Source organism: Hakea prostrata, chromosome 6 (genome assembly GCF_041222555.1).
Source record: "Hakea prostrata isolate BN-2017 chromosome 6, UWA_Hpros_2, whole genome shotgun sequence".
Classification (NCBI taxonomy): Eukaryota; Viridiplantae; Streptophyta; class Magnoliopsida; order Proteales; family Proteaceae; genus Hakea; species Hakea prostrata.
In genome coordinates, this window is record NC_142605.1 from 27,607,882 (window position 1) to 27,630,550 (window position 22,669).

Genomic DNA, 22,669 nt, shown 5'->3' on the forward strand with positions numbered 1-22,669 from the left:
TAAATAAATATATATATATATATATATATATATATATATATATATATATATATATATTATATATATATTATAAAGTTGCATATATCCATCTAGGGATATACATGTAAAATTGAACCCCTGTCCCGGAGTCACCTGAAAGAGAAACAGAGGGGGATGTGGGTGGTAGGCCCTATTTCAGCTACCAGGGAACTGTGGCCATTTGGAGATGGTCCAATCAATTGCTCGCCCTGAAACTCCCCAAAATGAAATAGAGAAAATGTTTGACCGCACTATATTATCCTACTTGATCTAAATATCCTGGACTAAAAACACGGGAGAATTACAAAGCAAAATCCATAAAGTTCAAAGCAGTAATCCATTGATTCACGGTTTTATCTGTATCCATGACTATTACTCTTAAACAATCGTCTGCTAAAAAATGAAGTCCACTGCTCAGCTTAATCTCTAGGGGCGTCTCAGAAAGATCATCAGGCCAGCCTCAACATTAATCTCTAAATTTCTTCCAGCACAACTTTATAGCACGACCGAAGGACGTACAAAAGCAATCATAGAAAAGTAAAAGACACTATTTAGGGCAATCACGTGTATCACGGGGGTGGAGTAACAGAGTTCCAGACTTGGGACATGGGGGGATGGGATTTGAATAAACGTCCTCAAAGGACTTGCCAAAATGATGTATTTGATCGGAAATTTGTTAGAAAAAAAATGACAATGGGAATTGAGAGCACATATCAATAAAACAAAATCATAAGATGAAAACTATCTTCATTTTAATGGTTTACCCCTTTATTTGCATATATCCATCTGGGGGTTTAGAAACCGACATAAGGGTGGAGGGAAATTGATGAACGGTCCTCCAAGTTTGTTGAGGGCTATTCCGTCCAAAATAATGTATTTGATGATATTTTTTAGAAATAATGCAAAATGGGTAATGGAGGCAAATAATCAATAACAAAATCATAGGATGAAAACTTACCATGGTATAACATGATCTTATTGTTATTTAGGTTAAACAATACCATTAAAAATATAATATGGGAGTGAACTGTTAGGTGGACTTCTTTAAGGTTTAAACTTCATGAAGTCACACACTTGATGAACTAAGGGATCCATAAAGTTACATTCACCAATTCGATTTATATGACTATTTTAAACAACTTAAAAAATAATGTCCACATAAAATAACGAACAACCTTTCTCACATTTATATAGGAAAGTAAAAGACACTATTTAGGGTTGTATCCGGAAAAAAAACATATCTTTTCCCTCAAAACTTGCCATCCAAAAGACACGTATTGGCCTTGTAGGTGATCATTATATATATATAGTAAAAATTATATGTGCATATGAGAAAAATATTGAAGTATAGATTTGAAAAAAATAGATAAAAATATCATCATATAATTTACCTATGAATTTTAAATATAACATCATATATTCTATTTTTAATGGTATTGTTTAACCTAAATAACAATAAAATTGTTATTGCATTTTATCCAATTGTACGGTATTTTATTATTTTATTAACAAAAAATCTTATAATTTATCTTAATTCATATTTTATTATTTTTTTTAAAAAATAAAAAGAATAAATAAAATAAAATGAAGTTGTTTGATCAACAGTAACTTTTTAAAAAGCTTTTGGGAGATGAATAGATTTTTATGGAAAAAAATGGATATAGAAATCGGATGAGTAGAGATTTCTTTTGTAAATCTGAAAAAATTAAAAGAAAGTTTTGTAAAAAAAAAGAAATTATATTTTTCTTCACCTCTCCACCGGTGGGTAAATAATTTTAAATTCAAAGTTAACAGACAAGTAATGTTGGGTTTTCCAAAATATATTCCCAGTTGAGATGGGGCAAACTGAAATATTGCCGCTAGCTGAGGAAATAATAAGAATTTGGGCCGGCTTAACTGGGGAAAAAAAGAAAAGAAAAGAAAAGAAAAAAACTATTTTAATCTATGAAGGCCGATTGCCTTTATGTACACGAAACCCAGTTCATTAAAACCGTAAGCCATTGCTGGATACCGTAGTCGTGAAAACCACTGCGGTTGAAGGGAAACTTCTTCATCAGATACTCTTAGGTTCCCCTCCGTTGTTATTCAATTATTCTAGGGTTTCTATTTCAATCTCTCTTCGAGGTTATTTGTGCTTTAATCGATTAAAATCATTGTTCTAGCCTATTGGAGAGGAGAGATGGCCTTGTCTCAGAAGCTTCATGGAGCCTTCAAAAATACCGTTGAGAGGATTACAGGACCACGCACAGTCTCTGCATTTAAGGAGAAAGGTGTTCTTAGCATCACCGAATTCGTCACCGCTGGAGATAACCTCGTCTCCAAGTGCCCCACTTGGTCATGGTAATGCCTTTCGTTCATAATTGATCTTAATTTGATCTTGTAGGCTATATTAATCTGTTCGTTATTTGCTAATGCAAAGCTTCCCCCTCTTCAAGTTGAGAATATTGGTTTTTTTTTTTTTTTATTCTTTGTGTGTACTGATTTTGATGGTTGAAAATCGGTATTTACTGAACACCATATTGGATTTCTTAATTTATGGATGTTTCCTGGAAAACGCTCAAATTATTTTCTGCCAGTTTTCTTTGAATTATTCTTTATTACTACAGTTAACTATCTGTCTTCGTTCCTTCCTGTCGATGTTTAGATGCAGCTTTGGCTTTAAAAAAAAAAAGTTGAACTATTAGATAGTTGGGAGTGTTTTATTTATCTATTTATTTTACTGTAGTCGCCTGCTTGCTGGGCTGTTCAAAGTTTTGAGCTTAAGGAGCAGTTCTGGGAAAACTATTAGCTTGATAACTTTTGGTGCTTTCTCTTCTATTTAGTTTGCTGACTAGTAGTCATGGTGCCCCAGGGAATCTGGCGAACCAAGCAAGCGCAAGTCCTACTTACCACTTGACAAGCAGTACTTGATTACTAGAAATGGTAAGCGGTCCTGCTCATTTGTTTGCTTTGGCTTCTTTTATTCCATATCTGAGTTCTTGAATAAGAAACTCTTGATGTTTCCTATGAACTGCTGCTGCCTGTTGCTGCCATTTCAAATACCCAAAGCTATTGAGATGAGCCACTGTTAGATAACTTTATCCACAAGAGAAAGATAACTATTATCTGTTGTCATTCTCTTTCTAGTTTTACAGTTCATGGAATTGTTATCACACTGTTCCAAATTGGAAAATGGGATGGAGACCCCAGAGTATGCCATCTATATGATTGGACTTATGGAATTAAAAATTTCTAAGCAGAAGGTGATGGAATAATGAGGTTACTGTGGTGCAGGTGGATTACATATGGTCTTCTCTTTTAATTTTCTGAACACCACAGAGTACCATTATCGGATTATGGTTCTCTTTTTTGTCTGTCTTCCACCATGTGATGCAGTTTGTTTTTGAATGTCTTTTAAAATGCTTGTTTACTGTTATGATTGAATATTCTGTTAATACTAAGATACACTGTTGGCTTGGGTTTTGGCCTGGGTGATATTCAAGGGATCTTTTAGTGGTGGTTATGTGAGCCTCTCAATTTGATTGTTTGTGACATGGTAGAAGCCCATTTATGTTCAAGTCTTCATCCTGATGTAATTTTTTCATTGAAGTAAATTATCTAATTTGTTTCAAAATTATAGACATGCTAGTGCTGACAAGTTTGACTTTCTTTCCAGTACCTTGCTTACGAAGGGCTGCTTCTGTAGAAGAAGAATATGAAGCTGCAGGAGGGGAAGTTCTTCTTGATAATGAAGATAATGATGGTTGGCTAGCTACACATGGGAATCCAAAAGGTCAATTGGTCTCTGAAGCCATATCATCCATCTGGAAGTTTTAATATTCTTTTTTCTTTTCGCCCCATTTCATGTACTTCTTTAATTTCTCAGAAACCAAGTTCGATGAGGAGAATTTGCCTTCCATGGAGACCTTGGAAATAAGCAAGAAGAAGACTTTTCAGTCAATCTCCTCATATTTTGGGGGTGTAGAGGAAGAAGATATTCCTGATATGGCAGAGTATGAAGAGCCAGACAATGTTATTGAGACTGATCCTGTGAGTTGTTATGCTCAATTTGGAGTATTGTCATTTTGAACTGTTAATTAATGGCTGCAGGAAATCTAATGATGTTAACTTTAAGCTCTACAGAGTGCAGATTAGTATATAGTGATCATATTTATAAATTTTGGTTTTGACCTAGATTAAAACTTGCTGGCTGTTTTGGTGGTCAGATGATCGTAGCTTGGTTAAAAAGTTCAGGGAAACCCTAATTTAGAATCTCTAAGCATATTTGAATATTTAGACTAAAAGTGGCAGCTGGGCTTCAGGCCCGAGGTTGCTAGTGTCTGCTTTACATTTTCTTTCATATAGCCTATTCTATACATAATTTGGTACTAGAGCATGCAAAACCCAATCAAAATAACTAAAATATGTACCAGGAATTGGGATAAATTTTGAAAGCATTTCATAATTATCGTTGATAATATTACATTTTACGCTTGACAAGTTACATTGATGCATACCACATCTACATATTACATTATTGGATCCCTTTACCACTAGACGTAGTGCAATGAGAAGGATAAAGACTGCATGCATGTTTGTGGTGGTGTCGATGCACGTTCTCCTCTATATACAAAAAGATGGCCATGTCATGCTGTCTGAGAAGAAATGCTTGAAGTCCTCTACAACATCCCTATAAATTGCATCATCAATATTTTGGGGGTAACCTTACTTACAGTATTGAAATTTCACTGTAAAATTTGTTTTGGGGAGACAGCATATATGGTTGGGGGCCTGATGTGAGAGGTTTTTGTCCATTAATGATGACCCACTGTATAGTTCACCTTGATACTCAAGAGGGTGGTGAAGAAGAAGAAGAGCAATAAAGTCCATAGCCACCATACTCACAAGTCACAATACACTGTACACAGAGTCCGTGTTCTCTCTGACGAAGGATGATGCACACCACTGCCTATAACCACTATCTTCAAGATTTACGTTTCTGAGAGTGCCAGAAAGGCCGATAACATTAATCTTCATACTATCATCCTTCTCATTTGGTCAGAGTTTGCGTTGCAGGCCTCTTGTATAACTTGATAGCATGAACTAGTTGATTCTCTCCTATTTGATCGGATGGGCTCCAGCTCTAGTTGGTCTTAGTCCTCTCATAGGGATGCATATGTGTTGCCACCATCATCATCGCCTTGGTTACCATCTTCACTAAAGGTGCGCCAGTATGGCTGCTGGGATTCAACCAGATGATGTTGTCGTCGCCCTTGCTAGGGTGTAATCAATAATTCAGGTGTTTGTTGGTGAACTATGCCCTTCACTGCTGAAGGCATGGTAAGGCCCTAGACGCAAGCATCTGGACACTTGGGTGACATCTTGACACTATGATTTTTACCAAAAAAAATCTGCAAAATGTTGGTCATTTAAACCGAAATCTAGAACATAGCCTTACACTAACTAAATGGGGATGGCTAGAGTTGTATAGTTTAAAATTTGAGTCTGATGGCATAGAGCTCTATATTCTAGTATAATTGTGATACTGAAATCAGTTAGACCGTTATATTTGAACAAATATATGGCTCTTATTGGTGAAATCCTCAATCCAACTCAAAACTTGTTGCTTCAGATCATTATTTGGAACTCTCTGTGTCTCTCTTAGTTTTTTGTGTTGATATCATGACTGACTGTGTTTTTATCTTGTTATTCTAATTCATTCAGGCAACACTCCAATCTACATATCTTGTGGCTTATGAACCTGATGATGACAACATTTTGAGGACGCGAACTTATGATGTTAGCATCACGTAAGACATTAGTTTTGCTTGCAAAGAACTTGCTTCATCTCCATGGTGAAAATCTGTTTTCTGGAGTATTATTACTTTTATATTTGATTCCAGATATAGTTTCCTGGCTGGTTGAGTATGACAGTATATTGATCTGTCATTTAGAATTCCTAGATACAACAATCAAATACTTATTGAGCCGGTTCTTCCATTGTTTTTCCTTTCCTTTTTATCAAACGAACACTGTTTCCTGCAATATTTTAGTTCTCCAAATAAATTGAGTGAGTTACTTTGATATGCAACTGTAAAATGGAATCTTTGATGCTTTCTTTTCCCCTTCTTTTTCTTTTGGGTTGGGTTGTGGGGTTTCTTTTGGGGGCCGGGGGATGGAATCTGGATTTAAAGCAGAATACTTTTGATGGTAATGAAAACGTGATGGAAGTGATGAGGACGATGGAGATGATGATGACAGCTGAAGCTGAAGATAGATAGGTGGCAACCTAGATTCCCCTAGTTGCCCAACCATCAGAGTCCCATGAAGGTTACATTGGAAGGAGTCCCACCTTGATCCTACTTTAGGATATAGAATGTTTTCCTAAACTCTGAATGCTTACGAGAGTCTTCACAGTTTTAATTTGTAGAGGATACCAAAAAACCTCTTGGGTTCATGCCGTTGACATAAGTGACTGTCAGAATTTCAACAACACCTGGAGACTACAACCTGAACATGGGATACATAGACTCAATACGTTGATACTAATTCGTAGACATAGAAACTATCCCCAAGTCCTAGGGAACTGTTCCCATGACATAGGAACTGCAAACAAGGCTTTGAAAGATGATTATTGGGTTGCACTTCATGTTGCCTTGGGATATGAAAATACACAAAGAAACTTCTAGAACTTTGTGGCGAGAACTTAATTGCTTCAAAAAGTCCACGACTGGTCTGGGAAGGCCAGACTTGAACTTGGACTCGGGCTGATTTTCGTCCTCGTGTTACCAACATATGGGACCAGGTTCTATATGAGAACTGCAGGATCCATCTCTTCGCTGCATCAAGGTGATGATACCAAAGATTACATAAAGCAATTAAACATCAGTCTCCTGTCAGTATGTTACACAATGATTTGACTGAGGCAGTTCCCTCTATTTTTTTCTGTATCATTGAAATTTACTTGTTCTTTGTTTATGAGATTGTACAAATTTTTGTTGGTTGTGGCATCAGTAGAACGCCCAGCCGTTTTGATGGCCACATACTGACTTTGCCTCTGTCTGCTGAATCTGTCTCCAGGTATGATAAATATTATCAAACTCCTCGTGTGTGGCTTACTGGGTATGATGAGGTTAGTACAGCATAATTTTTCTTTTCATTTTATTTTGACTATCTTTAGGATTGTATAACAAAGTGTGGGTGAAGCATAGAATTTGAATTGTTTGATTTATGGGTGCTAGCTTTTTGAATGTGTTACACACTCACTAACCTTGAATGCTCTGTTTTTTTCACTTTCCCTAAACCAACTTGTATTAGTAAAGAGAGACTAAAGTAGTCCATCAAAGGCTTAAATGTAACCAAACCTAAGTTGCAGTTAAATAGCATTGGCCCTGTAATCCTGTTTTTGGGGTCTGCTCTATTTAAACATGTGGAATTATTCAGTAAAAACTGTGGGAATTTAAGTTCGTATTGATTGAGGAATTAGGTTCGTTTGACCAATTTCATTGGAACATCAGTTCAGTAGTCCAATGACAAGTTTGTTCTTTGGGAGAGGGATTTTTGTCAACCCCCCCCCCCCCCCCTCTCTCTCTCTCTCTCTCTAATGGCTGAGGATATAACAGTTAGTGAATCTCTTATACTTTTTCAGTATATTTCTCGTGGCATATGGGGACTATTGGTCCAGCGATTAGCAAACTCTATTTCTGTTTTAATTTACATGGGTATAGACTGGTCTAACAAAGCCACCTGTCACCTCTTACAGCTTTATGAAGTATGCTGCAGAGATCTTAATTCTTCAAGCATTTGAGATTCCATGCTAATCATCCGGATGAAGAGCTTGAACTTCTTGTCCGCCACATTCTGAGTAGTCATTATAGTGGTTCCAGGTCCAGAAAGCTAGTTTTCCTGTTGCAAGTTTAATCTATCTGAACCCACTCTGTAGTTTCTCCATGTCAGCTTGGTATTTGACTTTTGTTTTCATGTTAGAGATTTTGAATTTGATCAGAGTCCTAGCTTTCAGTCTTCAAATCCTGCTTCCTTTGAACCTTCTAAAATTATCACGTAACTCATATGTTAAATCTTCACAGTAATCCATACTGGAAATTAAAGAAACAGTTTTCAGTGTGCTTTCCACAATCAATGATAAATATACAATATGATATTGAATTTTCCAAATTATTTTGCTCCTAGGGCCAAATGAATTAATTGGCCAATCAGAGGAAAATTTTACCAGATATATCATTAGATAGGAGTCATGAAGTGTGGTATGGGGATAGTAAAAACTTTGTTATTTTCCAATTTGTGATGACCTAGGTTACTCTTTTAGTAGTAAGAAATTGTCTATGGTACTACTAATTTTTCATGAATAAGGTTCTGCCTTAGCTAAGCCTTGACTTAACTAGTTGGGTTGGCTACATGAATCCCATTGCATTATGTCACTTGTTTTTCTTTTCTGCTTTTTTTTTTTTTTTTCCTTATCTTTTTTGGGTTATCTTCTGTTTAATAAGCAGTCATCTGTCTTCTCACTGTTTAGTGCTCTCTCATCTTTTTTATACCTTTAACCTTTCAGGCTTTCATTGGTTATATTTTAATAGTGATACAGCCAGTGGTCTTCTACTCTTCTTCACTGAACAGGACCAAATCATTGTTTCTTGACTTCCTCCTGTATTTTACTCATTAGTAACTATTATTACTAATCTGATTTTTAGTTCCTTTTTGCTACCTGATTTATTGATTTATGGTTGTCCTTTCTTCTACCATCTTATTCCTGGTCATATTGTATTTCAATGCCTGTTGTATATTTTAGCTTCAATTTTATGGTATTTGTCAATCACACTACAATTCAAATCTGTCCATATGCCTCATCCACCGCAACCAAATCCTAAGGTGAGGATCCTGTTTGCTCTTGGGTGAGTAATGTGGTTTCCTTGGGTTATTAGGTTTAATGACTTCAATTCTTAGATGACTTAAGTTGTGTATCTTTTAAAAGTCAAAGCAGGGTCCCAAGCCTAAATTTTTTGCAATTTTTTTCTTGGAATACATATTCACTTACCTTTTCAGTTACTAAGTTTGATGTTTGTATTGGCCTCTACTTACAACTTACAACTTACAACCATTTATTGGGATTCTTTTGGTTGTCTTTTTCTACACTCAGTCTAAGATGCTTCTTCAACCAGAGCTTGTACTGGAAGATGTCAGTCAAGACCATGCACGTAAAACGGTGAGTTATTTTGCTAGTTTTATGTATTAATCAAGCAACACCATTGAAAAATTCTATTTTCTTTTTACCATTTCCTGTTGTTCATTTTGTTTCTGAATGTCCTGTAATGGGCATTGATTTAGTGCGGGCACTTGTTTGAGTATTCACTCTTATAAATAGTGTGGATTGGTTTCTCATAATCATGATTCTGTTCAGTGATTCAACATAAATTGAGTAGACATACTGACAAATTTTAAGTCATCAATTGATGTTAATACCATCGGTTTGTTAATAAGAACTTATCTTATATATTTTCTTTGCCCTTTAATAACTTGCTTGACAAGTAAGTAGGGGATTCTATGTAGAAAAGAGAATTGATGAATATGGAAGAGAATAGAAGGCCAGCCAAGAAGGAGAATAGCTGGCAGGCACACTGTCATACATGTTGTAAGAAAGGGTAATCCGCATAATGCATGGGTGATCATGATGCCTGAGAGCCTTGTTTATCCAACCATCCAAAGTACGAGTGTTTCCCCATTTTTATATATAAAAACTACATATTAAATGGTGATGCAAGGTGGAAGTTTTTAGTGGACTGAGATTTCTCCATGGAGCCGTGTTGAGGCAAAAAACTTAGTCATCCCACTCAGCTTAATAATTCTTTATGGCATCTACTGAAAAGAAAAACTACGTCATCCTGTAGTTATGATGATACACTCGTTATACAAAGTCTGATTTTAGTATTCTTCTATACACTGGTTTTCTTCACTTCTAAGGTCATCCCGAGCATATAAAGGATTTAGTTAACTTGGGCAACTGATGCTGTAATTGAGTGTTTAATTTTCATTGGTTTCCTAGCCAAGCCAAGTGTCCAATAGGTGTATTGTGTTGAGCTAGTATGGTACCATTAGGGGAAATGGGGAGACTAATGAAGATGAACAAGTAGGAATCTTTTAAACTGATCAACTACAAACAGGAGCATGGTTATTGAATTATTGGAACTCTTGAATTGATCAACTACAAACAGGAGCATGGTTATTGAATTATTGGAACTCTTGAATTTGGATAATTTTCATAAATATGGTCCGTGGCTGGTGCAAAATATGGTCATCTATTTATTCTGTTTGTAGATTTCTGAATCTGACATCATGCTTGTGTTGATGTTAATCAAGCCTGACATCATGCTTATGTTGATGTTAATCAAGCCTTCTTTACTGATTTTTTTTTGTGCTGTCTGGAATTTATGCTTACGTGATTTTATTAAATTTTAGGTGACAATTGAGGACCATCCTCATTTGCCTGGAAAGCATGCATCTGTGCACCCATGCCGACATGGAGCTGTAATGAAAAAAATTATTGACGTTCTCATGTCCCATGGAGTGGAACCTGAAGTTGACAAGTAAGTCTTTCTTTGCTTATGTATTTCCACAAGTAAAGAAAGTTTTACCTGTGGGCACCACTATGTTTGTCCTTCTCAACATCCTTTTTAGAAAAGGCTGTGATAGACCCCTAGTAGGGCCGCTATCTAGTGTGTTGAATTTTAGATGCTCTTCTTCCAAATCATGATCCGGTAGCACTGGGAAAAGTTATAAACATGGTTTATTAGGGAAAAAGGCGAGTTGAAAATTAAGAACTCTGAGAATTCTTATCTTCTCTCCTTTGTCAATCTATTTTGATCAAATTTCCTTTGCCTCATCCTTATCTGTTTTCTATTTGCTGCCTTGCTGGAGATAGTTTTCCTTTTTCTCTGCTGAAGGGTGAATGTGGGTGCTCGGGGGTATGCTAGTGGCTAGTTTTGAGGATTGTTTGAAATTTGTGCTCTAGTCTAGTCCCTACATTTTTATTTATGCTATTTTCAAAATTTTTGCAGATATCTATTCTTATTCTTGAAATTTGTGGCCTCTGTAATTCCAACTATTGAATACGACTACACCATGGACTTTGATCTGGGGAGCACCGGCCATTAATTTATGGTAACACTAACACCTCCATTGCATGTGGTTGGTCTGATTCTCTTGAATAGCATCTGCACCATTAATTTGTCTTTTTGTTCTTCTTTTGTTAATAAATTCACCATCTCATCAAGGTTACAGATATTTTGGCTCATTCTCAAATTCATGTTTCATTCCACTTACATATGGGGATTGATGCCGCTTTGATTACTTCAATCAGATGAAGATTTGGGATGCTAATTAAATCATTTACCTGCTGCTTCTGAGATGCAAATGCCAAGTTCTGATCCTTGTACATATTATCCTCGTGATGATGAAGCCACAAAATTTGCTGTCTTGTCAATATGTCATTGATTGTACAATTCGCTGGAGAAGTCTTTCCATCTGATACCTTTCGCTTTTTTTTTACTTAGATCGCTCAGCTTAGGTGTTGAGCTGCATGAACGCAATGCCACAAAATTAAGTGGAGTTGCTCAGTGTTCATAAGTTTGCTTTATGACTCACTGTTATTGATGGAAAATTCTTGAAGTGATTTAAAGTTCTGTAGTGTTTGGTTTCTAGTGCTTGATGAGAACCTACTTTTTAATAATGTGTCACTGTGTGTTAGCTGGAGCTAGGGTTTTGCAATGTGATTACCATTGCCAACGTTGAATCTGCTATTATTTTAGCATCTCTGTCATGCATAAAGCATCAGCAAACTAAGTGGTTTAAATTTCACCAAAAAAATAAAAACCAAATATAAATAAGTGGTTTAAAGCCAAAGATCCACCTTTAGTTCTTGTAATATCGAGAAGCTTATGAAGGCATGTAATCATTGATTGTTTCTCTTTTGGCAAAAGTAAGAGTATCACTATCACTGAACTGGACAATTTCAGAAATGACGCTGGTGGATGTATCTCTTTCATCTTTCTGATGCCTGGCTTCTTGTAATAAAGTTTTCAGGGCAAATGATCCCAAGATCAATGGAGAAGCAAAAGTAGACGAACAGTGTCTGTCACCGCAGGTGACTCCAAATCTTCTTCAAGGAATATATTTTTTCTTTAGTTTCTTGGACTTCCAAGTGTTTGCTGAAATGCCAAAGAAAGAGAATGAAGTTGTAATTCTAAAGACCCAATCAGTACTGCACTAGCACGTATAAAATTGGACAAATATTCACAGAAACAATAGACATCTGCAGCCAAAGGAGAACTCTGGTTCATGGGTTTCTACAGAAATGATCTCAATTATCACTGGGTCCAAACAAGAAATTATTTACATGGAATTCTTGGTGTCACCCACTAAGAGACCCATGAAGAGTACAAATTTGGCTATGAAATGTACGTGAAAGCCAAATTTTAAGGGGTTACGAGATAAGGAGAGTGCAATTATTGTTATAAAAGAAAAGAAAGGGACCTCTTGTTATGTCTCTTCCATGTCTTCTTGTTTGTCCTATTTGGTCCAAATGAAACCCTATTTACTCCCACTTATGCAAGATAACATCAAAACCGAAGGATTTATATATGTTTAAGAATCTAAAGCTGCATTCAGAGACTATAATCTCATAAATCTACCATTATTTTGGTGTGCCTCTTCTACAGAGAGAATAATCTAAATTATTAGCACTTGTAAAACATACTAAACAAACTTCCTCTCATCTCTGGTTATGCAATTCTTTCAAATCCTCCCCTCCAACCCCCCCCCTTCTTAAAGATTTTTAGTTTCTCAACAAACAAAACGACAAAATCCGAGTCACATAACCTTGAAATCCAAGGTGTGGGTATCGACCAGTCATTTCTACTCAATAAAGAGACAGCCGTCCTAGTTAGGGAATCAGCTGCTATGTTATTCGAGTCCCACTTTTATCCTATGTACGATTTGATTTTGAGTTAGGGTTCCCTACTTTTTGAAAGACATGTATTTGAATGGCTTAGAACATTCCATCTTCTATTGGAAGAGAAATTAAGTACTCATTGAGTGATTTTTCCACTTTTACAACTCACCAATGGCTTCCCAATTCTAGATCAGCTATTCTAGGTGTTGACAAACAAAATATTATGATTCTTGACTTTCTCTAATCTTCTTTTCATACTGTTAGGACAGCATCTAGAGGATCTTTAGAAAGTACAACCCTGAATTCCTAGGGGCTCCGCTATGCAAATCCTATCCCTGATTAAGTAGAACATCCATCCCTGCCTTGCTCTCGAGACTGTTTTGGTTTCTACAATTACCAAAGTAGGTTCAATAATTGGTTTTAGTTAGGGATCATTGAGTTATTGTTGGCATTTATGGTTGAACTAATTCCCTACTCCATTTGAAGAAATGTATAAAGATTGAGCTAAGCTGTCCATTTTGAAATGATGTTAATAGTAACAACTGGGGAAAGAATAAGAGAACCATAACAAACCTCATTTCTGGCATTCCAAATATAAAAACAACTAAGATAAGGTAAAAATAATAGTAAGTACTCAAAATTTCTACCCAAAAAAATATTTTGTGGTAAATTTTCTACTAAAAAATAAATTCTTGCAAATAATTTCAATCTTCATTAATGTGTGATAGAGATGTGATAATTGGTCACCATTGTGAGACCCTCTGACCACATAATCCAACCTTCAGACTTCATTTTCCCTCTTTTTTGGGGAATTTTTTTTTTAATTTTCTTCACGTGTGCATTAATTCATTAAATTTATTATTATTATTATTCCTTCCTTTTCTTTTATTTATTGAAAACCAAGTCCATTAAAAATGGAATATCTCAAGCAAAGCCCAATTTTATATTATTGTAAAAAACACGTGTTCTTTGTGTGTTCTTTGTGGGAGTAGTTGAAAGTTTCTTTTTTGGGCAACAAGTGGTTGAGCCTTGAGAGTCTGTGTATGTATTTAATAATAAGACGTATCGTGGTCATCTGTAGAATTATATATACAGTCAAAATTAGAGGGACCCCCTCATAATGTACAAAATGCAGATATATATCATTTTCAATAGCTTTTGCATGTGTATAGATTCTCTCTACTTACAAGCTTTCATTAATACGATATAATTTCACCTCTTTTCTCTTTTATTAAGAAAAGAAAAAAAATCGAATAGAACAATTCGTATGGTTTGACAAAATAGTTGAAATCGATGTGCTTTAGTATCAGATCTCTTAATCTTAGATTATATAAAAAGAAAGCATCTTGTCATACAAATTATAGTAAAAATTTTTTGGATTGTTTGTCATTAAAATACAAGACATCAGTCATATCTCTTTAACTAACAAATAAATTGCATGATATCACAAGAAAGTAAAATCTTAGGTACAAGAGAAACATCATAAACATAAGTCGAAAGGTATAGTGTGAAGTGTGAACCAACATGTCATTCCACGTAGATTTAAAACTATAACATAAAAATAATAATAAGTTCAATCTTGAAAGGTTTTTCAAGACATGAAAGTATTTATTTTATAATTTTTTAAGATGTGTGTAAACACACGTTTCCTATTTTGTAAGTGGATTTGAAATTTGAGGATAAAGAGCCATTCATGTGAAGCTTGCCATCATAATTTAAGAAGAAAATTCATATATCAGTCAAAAGACTTTTTCATATATATTTTATTATATCTTTTTGAAAATATCAATAAAAAATATGTCTATTATTTTGAAAGCTCATTTTTTTTGTTTAATTTTTTTTTTTCTCAGTCATGTTTTCCATTTTTTTCTCATAAAATAAATAAAATGTGTGAAAGTTACTTATGAAACCTTTTTTCCTTAGAGATGAGTTTGCATCTACTATCCCTAGCAATTAAATGAAGGGGACAACTCCATGGCACTACACATGGGATAGGTGTTCATCTCAGAACTAGTGATTCTACACCGTCTCTTTATATACTAATATACACGGTGTGTGAAATCATCTTCTCTACTTTAATTTTGTTACTGCTTTATGCCTTATAATTTTTAAAATTACTAATCTAACTCTTAATTTTATCCATAATTATTAATGCACCCTATTGTCAACAACCATAAGTGTGTGGTCCCATCATCTCTGAATTAAATTCTCAAAAGAAAGTTTAAAAAAAAAAATTCAGGACAATGCTTCTATTGAAGATGAGCATTATCTGAAAATCCATGTGATTTATATTTTTTAGTGTAATAGTAAAACCCTCATTAGCAAGTATTACGTTGTAATAGAAACTATTGTCGTTTTGTTCTTTTGTGTAAATTCCAAGAACTATAACATACAAAAATTCACTTCTTTTCTTCCAAGTGATTGCACTTACTGTTTGAACCTAAATTTATACTGTGAAATAGTTCATTTTCACCAAAATGCACATTTTGATGAACTTAGGGATAAATAAGCAAAATCTCAAGAAGTAATTCATTCACAATTTTTCTTGATCTAGGTCTTCATCAAATTTTAAATGGAGACAACTGGTGCTGTTTCAAATCTAAAATATAAGATTCTAAGGATATAATTGAAATTCAATATAGTTTATATAAATGAGGGTAGTGTCATGTTTTCTTACTTCTTAATTTTTTATTTTTTATACAAACGGGCTTTATTAAGCTGGGAGATGAGAATATTAATATGCCTCAGTAGAGTTGAACCCAAGACCTCTTCACTGAGAAGTGTTGGTTTCAACCACTAGAACAGCTCTGTGTTGGCTACTTCTTAATTTTAATGACGACAAAATAGACATTACATATTCAATGTTAGCAACCACTTATTACCGTTAGATATGAAGGGAATAACAGTAATTTCATGAAGAATGAGATTTGATTAGTAATAAAATCAAAATATAGAAAAAATACTAATTATGTAGAATTTATTTATTTATTTATTTATTTTTATTCCATACATGATGATATTTATTTGACATGTATGGGTTCCACATCACACATGTCATGTAACCTATGTACTTACTTAAAAGTCATTTCCCTCTCCTAGGAAATAAATGGATGAAAGGGTACAACTGGATTATGAATTATGATGATACATGGTTCTAGTTGTCTGACAGGTTCAATCACCTCCATAAAATCCATTAAATTTGAATTCTATATGTCCAAAAAATATCTACCATGGACCATCTATGCAATTAAATCATACTCTATACATTTCAATAAAATAATATTTGGGTCTTTAACTTAGAACAGCTAGCTTAGCTAGCTGGACCACTTTCAAACCGGTATGTCTCACCCATGTCCAACACCCACTCATTGTGTTTATGAATTAATATCAATTTAATCCATGCATTTTCACAATTCAAAGAAAAGGGATTCATCTTTGAACGCCAACAAGACGGATTTTACTCCTCGAAGAAGGATTAGAGTAGTGGTATCGTAGACACAGTCATGTTGAATTGACGAAACTACTCTAGACTAATTGGACCCAACCCATTGCGTGAAACATGTGTCAGTCATTGTGTTAGAGCGAAGTTTATATTTCTTACGTACCATAAAAAATATATATATATATCATTATTAAGAACAAAAGCAAACTAATCATGAAGACTTCTTCTCAACATTGGATTCTATGATTATATACTCAACAGAATCTAGATTATTGGAATCTTGATAAGAATCTCTTTCTACTAATAACCATAGAAAAAGAATGAATTTTTTTAACACTTAATTGTAAAATTGAAAAGATAGGATTCTACCTTGCCCTCCAAGTTTTAGCACATGGTGCTCCTCTCCATGCTAAGGTCTTTGACACCTTTTTTCTTTTTTTTTTTTTTTTTTTTTATTTTTTTATTATTCTCTAAAAAGGAGTCTCTTTTATTTTATTTTTCTCTTTTTTTCCTTTTTTTCACGATAAAGCATCTTCAAGTGAATCAATGGTGTAGATGAATTGGATCAAGTGGTGGGACCAAACGGGAAATATTCAGATAAATATCAAATCAAGAATTAATAGTTGAAGCTTTTTAGGTAGGACAAAGGCATGTGTTAGTATTTATAACGTAGGCCGTCTTTGTAGTTTGTAGCTTTATTCAACCCTCCAACTAATCTTTGTCTCTCAATTCTGGTGGCCAACGTGATCCCGTATTCATTAGAGATAAGAAATTGGGCTACGATTTTTGTCTCCGTTTGAAATCGAATATGGTATTCACCAAATTTTGAAAATTTTATGCTTTTGTTTCTCTAAATTATCTAAACAATGAGAAGCCCAAAAGTGAACATTTTCTTTCCCTTTTCTAGTTCCAAGAGAATAACCCATTTTTGGATTTTAAATGAATCAAATCTTGTGATGATGGATTTGAAATTGATCAAAAAAAATGAGAAATTGTTTAAGTAAGTAGTGTTTACAATTTCAAGTGGTGAGGACTGAGGAGGGCCCCTTATTTGGATATTTTATGCAATTATTTTCAAGTGTATTTTAATGGTGGTACCACTACATAAACTCATTTATCATATCTTTGACTAATGTTTGATTAAAGGAGAAATGTAATTTGTGCCAACCTTTTCTTTCCATGAAATGATCCATATAACCTTTACCAAAAAAAAAAAAAAAAATGAAATGATCCATATAACGAAGGAAAGATCACGAGGCAAAATTATAAACAACCAAATACCGAAAACTACTAGCAAATCTAGATCAAGCCTATGGAGATTACCTTCTTGCAGTCTACATTTGGTATCAATCAACCCCATCAAACCCAAATCCCTAAAATGGAATTCCTTTTGAGACTTTGACCAAATTTGGTAGTACAGCTTGTATATGTACACTTTAGATCTATCAAGTCTTTATCTTTTTGGTCATATAAAGCTTCTCACAAGGCATAAGAAGATGAAGAAGAAGAAGAAGAAGAAAAGAAAGTATAAAAGAGGAACTATGCATGAAAAGCATACAAGTATCTCATAATTCAGGTAAAGCATTTGATGCACTTCTTTCCAACTTAAAAGGAAGAAAAGCTTGGCTTCATGGTTCAGTCTTGATACCCAATATGGTTGTTCTTCTAATCTATTTTTTTAATGCTACCCAAGAAAAGATTAAAGAAGGTATTTTAAGAATCATTTGTTAATTCTACTGTTATTAAGTAAGTCTTTCTTTCATTATCTCATGAGTCAATTAATTAATTCTATCTTTTATCATTAGATTCTCTATGTCCGGGGTCCCCATTCTCACTCTCTATCCCTATTTCCTCCCCCCTTGGTGTTAATTATAAATAATTATAACAATTAATAATCACCCATTGACAAATTTCTCTGTCCATGTTTGCTCTATTTTGCGTCAGCCATTAACAAAAAGCAAGTTTTAATTTTAATTTATTAGTTAATTAATCTAACTTAATCAAAGAAAACATCTCAATCACCAGATATTTGTTAGGAAAAAAGATACTAACTTTTTTTAATCTCGACAGTTGAGTCTAGGGTAATAAATCAACACTTGGTCTTTCGATTCTTTTACGAGAAACACGTAACACGAATGATTTATAGTCTTAATGGACCTTTTTGAGTTATTCAATTTATTGATTAGACTCCTATAAAGTGAAATATATTGACGAAGCCTTACTAGGAAATCATAGTTGATGACGTAAATAAATTAAACTTTTCAAAAATACAAAAATAACCTTATACGAAAAACCCTATGCTTGAACACTAAATGGTATTAGTAATAGGGGGTCTAACTGATAAATTGGATAATTCAACGGATGAGACTGCAAAATTCTGTAAAAGATCTTAATTTTACTATTATCAAAGCCATTAGATAGGTATTGGCCTAGGGCATGCACTAAGTATGGCATTTAAAATTAATTAATTATTAAAACTTACCAATTATAGTATGGATTTGAGGGTTACAAAAGGTGATTAGCCTTTTTAGGGAACATACGTAGCCAAGCCAATGGTAAGGTGATTAGAAATTCATAGACCATAAATGGAATTTCAATGGCTGACGTCATGCAGCATATATAAGGGTCTCAATCCAAGGGTTAAAAAAAATTGCGTATAAGCTTTTTGTCTATTCTCCAAACTACCCTTTCACGTGCATCTCGTGGGGAGTAGATTTCCATTCTTTTATTTATATATATTTTTTTTAGACGAGAAGTAGATTTTCATTCAGATTTTTTTGGACTCTATAATACCTTCATCCCCAATATATAAAATCATCTGTTCGAAAAATAACTCCTCATTGGCCATTCATATGATCACAGGTAGATTCGAACACCTTAGTAGCTTTGGGACGTTTTAGGAGACATTACAATAATTTCGAAGAGTTTTGAACATTGTGAGTTTACCTACCAAGCCTGTTAAATTAGGAAGACTGACAGATATTAGGTCTTTCTTGCTCGTCTGATTCTTGTAGTTCAAGAGATTTCTTTGGATGTTCAGTGTTTACCAGAAACCTTTTATTAGGTTTAAAAAATTAAGAAAATTTTGTTTTGGGAAAGTTAAATTAATCCTGAATTATTGAGTGTATGAAGATCTTGTCGCCATATGAGATACCAGTATGTCTGTCCACATAGAGGGGATCCACTAGTATATCTTGCTGTTTTTCTCAATACAAAAAAAATATTTATTCGATTCAGATCCTTCTTTTACATGGAAGAACACTAGCTTTGCATTTGCGATTGAAATCTAATCTAATACAAGTATACAACCCAACCCAGGAAAGAAAGAAAAAGAAAAGAAAAAAAGAAAGAAAGAAAGAAAAAGAGCAAAGACAACAAACCATGAGATGAGACTTGAGAGCTTTCGCTCTCAAGTGAAAAGATAGAGAGAGAGAGAGAGAGAGAGAGATTTGAAGTCTTTGTTCAAGTCTGTGATTGATTAATAATGTATGAACAATTTTTAAAATGAGAGGTGATGAAGAAAAGGCTAAAGGAGGAGAGTGAAGGAAGGACCCCATGGCTGTGACCTTCAATTGCATTGCAGAGCGCATGTTAGCAAATTGGAATCAACTGAAAATCCTTTTTTTCCTCTTCTTGCTGCTGCTGCTGCAAATTCTGATCACGAGAAGAGAATTGTGGAATACTGCAAGTAGCAACGATACCAAACCCAAATCTAAAGATTCTAACTGTCAATTCCCTGAATTGGGTTTTTTTATCCTGTTTTGGGAATCTGCGAATTTATGGCACTTGAATTTGGTAAATTCCCGAAAGTTGTTCATCTACATTCACAAAAATGCTATTTGCATTACAACTCTGATCATCATCATCATGATCATCATCAACTTTCAAATTCTCTAGTAGTAATCCCACAAGATGGGTTGTTCTTCCAGCCGAAATCCCAGGTCAATTCCGCCGGAACCGCCGCCGGAACTCGTTAACCAAGAGGAAGATAAGAACCCAAATCCATCACTGGAAACGGCTGTGAGATCGTCGAGTAGGAGGTCAGGAAGGTCGAACAATGTCTCATCATCACCCATTCCCATGGATGGAGAAACTGACGAGGATTCTTCTTCTGATGTTGTAGTGGGAGTAGGTGAGTGTGAAATTGTCAGCTCTGCTTGGCTCTGTTCCGCCTCTGCTTCTGCTTCTGCTTCTGCTTCTGCTTCTACTTCATGGTGGGTTCTCTGGGTTACCCTGAACTCCGTTGCAGCAGCTTTGGCAGCGGCGGCTTGGATGTCTTTAGGAGAAGCAGTGGCAGGACGAGGAAGCTCTTGAGCCAGTTCTGGGAAATTGAGGTAAGCTGAATTGCCTTTAATGGTGAGAGCAGCTACGTCATGAGCTCGAGCTGCCATTTCTGGTGTTGGAAATGTTCCAAGCCAGATCCTTGATTTCTTTCTTGGCTCTCTGATTTCAGAAACCCATTTTCCCCAATTTCGCATCCGAACGCCGCGATAAGTTGGGTGCTTTCCGTCGCTGCTACTCTTGTGCTTCTTCTTACTCTCATTACCACTGCTTTCTTCTTCTGCAATACTGCTTGAACCTCTCTGTTTCTTCAATTTATCTGCTGGGTTCTTCTGATTTTGCTCCAATTCTGTGCAGGTGGTGGTTTTGGTGGTGATGGCGGTGGTGGTTGGGATGGTGGTGGTGGTAGATGAAGCAGAGGAGGAGGAGGAGGAGGAGGTTTGAGCTTCACACTCAAAAACCACTTGTTCTTCCATGACAGAGAACTGAACTCTTTGGGAAACGAAGCACAGAGCTGGCATATATATAAAATGAGGGCCTGGGCTTGGGCTTTTATGGATACTCCATAAAATTAGAGAAAAAAAAATTTAATAAAAATGACCTGTATAAGTCTCGGTCAATTTATACAAAGGGTCCTAATGAAGTCATTTTTTTTTAATGCAGTAGCACAAAATTTGTGGGCCTAGTGGCAATTGCTTACTTGCTAAGGTCCTTAATTAAAATTAGGGTAGTCTTCTTGGACGGCTAAGGAGGAACTTCTATTCACCTACCTTACTTGAGGTTTAGGGTTGGTGGGCCATGATCTCCAAGCCATTGACCATGAGATCCACATGAAAAACTGGTTTGGGTTCCTTTTTTTAACTTCCATTAATACATTTTCTTTAGAACAATCATTTGGGTTTTCTTTCTTTTCTTTTCTTTTCTTTTCCCTTCCCCGTCTCCTTTCATGCTAACTCAATCTTTTGTCTCTTTAAGGGACTTTTCTTTTCATACAATCTTAAGAGAATCATGCATATCAACATAGTGGGACAAAATCATCTATAAGAAGAATAACAGTGGGGGTATCTGTTGCCCATAAAGCTATTCATTTGGCAATTTGGCATAGTTCTTATTTGAGTCCAAGACAACTAATGCAACCTCATGAATACGAGAGTTTGAATTCTCTATCTTAACAGGTAGAAGAAGTCTGTGTTTTTTTAAAGGAGGATCCACCTCTGATCTTTCTTATCGAAATTTAGAGATGAATTCACTCTCCCTTCTAATGTGTGGTGGAGAAGTATGAGAAGCGATAGAAAACCCCAACTCTGGAAATGATTAAAGAGGATTATGAATAAGAATTCTAACAGTACTCTGTCCTATGTGTTTAAAATGAATAAACATCACCCAATTGTGATAACTATAATTAAGCATTTAAGCATTGATAGATAGAAGAGATACTACCAAACAAATATAACATATGTCACCTTATGTCAGTGGATCCATAATATTGGTCTGAGAGTGGACCCTACATGAGATATTGATTGATCTGGATGGTTAAGATTATTCTATTGCCATTTGATCCTATGGAGGTCTATGATACCCTTGAGGCTTAGAGTGAGGGCAGAAACTTTCTCCTGAGACCACACATTGCAAAGTGTAATTATGAGGACTTTAGCTTCCAATATTTATATTTGTCCACTTCATCAAAAGAGAGGATTTGAGTAATTATTATGGGCGCTTGTAGCTGCTGTGGATCCCAGCAGCACTCCACAAGGGGTGAGAGCCCACCCTATGGTCCTATTGTCCTATTGTCCTATTGTCCTAATATGATTAAATGGGTAACTCAACATTCAACAACCACAGTTTTTTCTCTTCCAAAATCACTTGGTTGAATTCTCAGTGTTTCTTCTTCTGCTAGCTTCTCCCATTTCTTCTTCTTCTTCCTTACTGAACTGACCATGAGTAGTACCTTTCTTCTACCAGGAAAAACAAAAAAACCAAAACTGAGC

General features: G+C 35.1%; 2 protein-coding genes across 2 annotated transcripts; one reads left to right on the forward strand and one right to left on the reverse strand.

The window, feature by feature from the left end:
* Positions 1-1,978: 1,978 nt before the first annotated feature.
* ATG3 (autophagy 3 (APG3)) lies at positions 1,979-12,104 on the forward strand. The gene is made up of 10 exons (XM_089158711.1): positions 1,979-2,358; positions 2,870-2,940; positions 3,674-3,790; positions 3,884-4,047; positions 5,722-5,807; positions 7,078-7,129; positions 9,152-9,217; positions 10,468-10,595; positions 11,067-11,169; positions 11,369-12,104. The coding sequence occupies exons 1-9, from the start codon at positions 2,198-2,200 to the stop codon at positions 11,161-11,163; spliced, it is 942 nt and encodes a 313-aa protein (XP_089014837.1). The 5' UTR covers positions 1,979-2,197; the 3' UTR covers positions 11,164-11,169; positions 11,369-12,104.
* Positions 12,105-19,484: 7,380 nt separating this feature from the next.
* LOC149013007 (Integrase-type DNA-binding superfamily protein) lies at positions 19,485-21,202 on the reverse strand. Its single transcript, XM_089158893.1, has one exon. The coding sequence runs from the start codon at positions 21,200-21,202 to the stop codon at positions 20,294-20,296; it is 909 nt and encodes a 302-aa protein (XP_089015019.1). The 3' UTR covers positions 19,485-20,293.
* Between the last annotated feature and the right edge of the window lie 1,467 nt (positions 21,203-22,669).

Excerpts from the sequence above, each read along its gene's own strand:
- ATG3 (XM_089158711.1), top strand. The coding sequence starts at position 2,198 with ATGGCCTTGTCTCAGAAGCTTCATGGAGCCTTCAAAAATACCGTTGAG. Across the intron at positions 2,359-2,869 it reads AAGTGCCCCACTTGGTCATG|GGAATCTGGCGAACCAAGCA; the intron begins GTAATGCCTTTC and ends ATGGTGCCCCAG. Across the intron at positions 7,130-9,151 it reads GGCTTACTGGGTATGATGAG|TCTAAGATGCTTCTTCAACC; the intron begins GTTAGTACAGCA and ends TTCTACACTCAG.
- LOC149013007 (XM_089158893.1), bottom strand. The coding sequence starts at position 21,202 with ATGCCAGCTCTGTGCTTCGTTTCCCAAAGAGTTCAGTTCTCTGTCATG.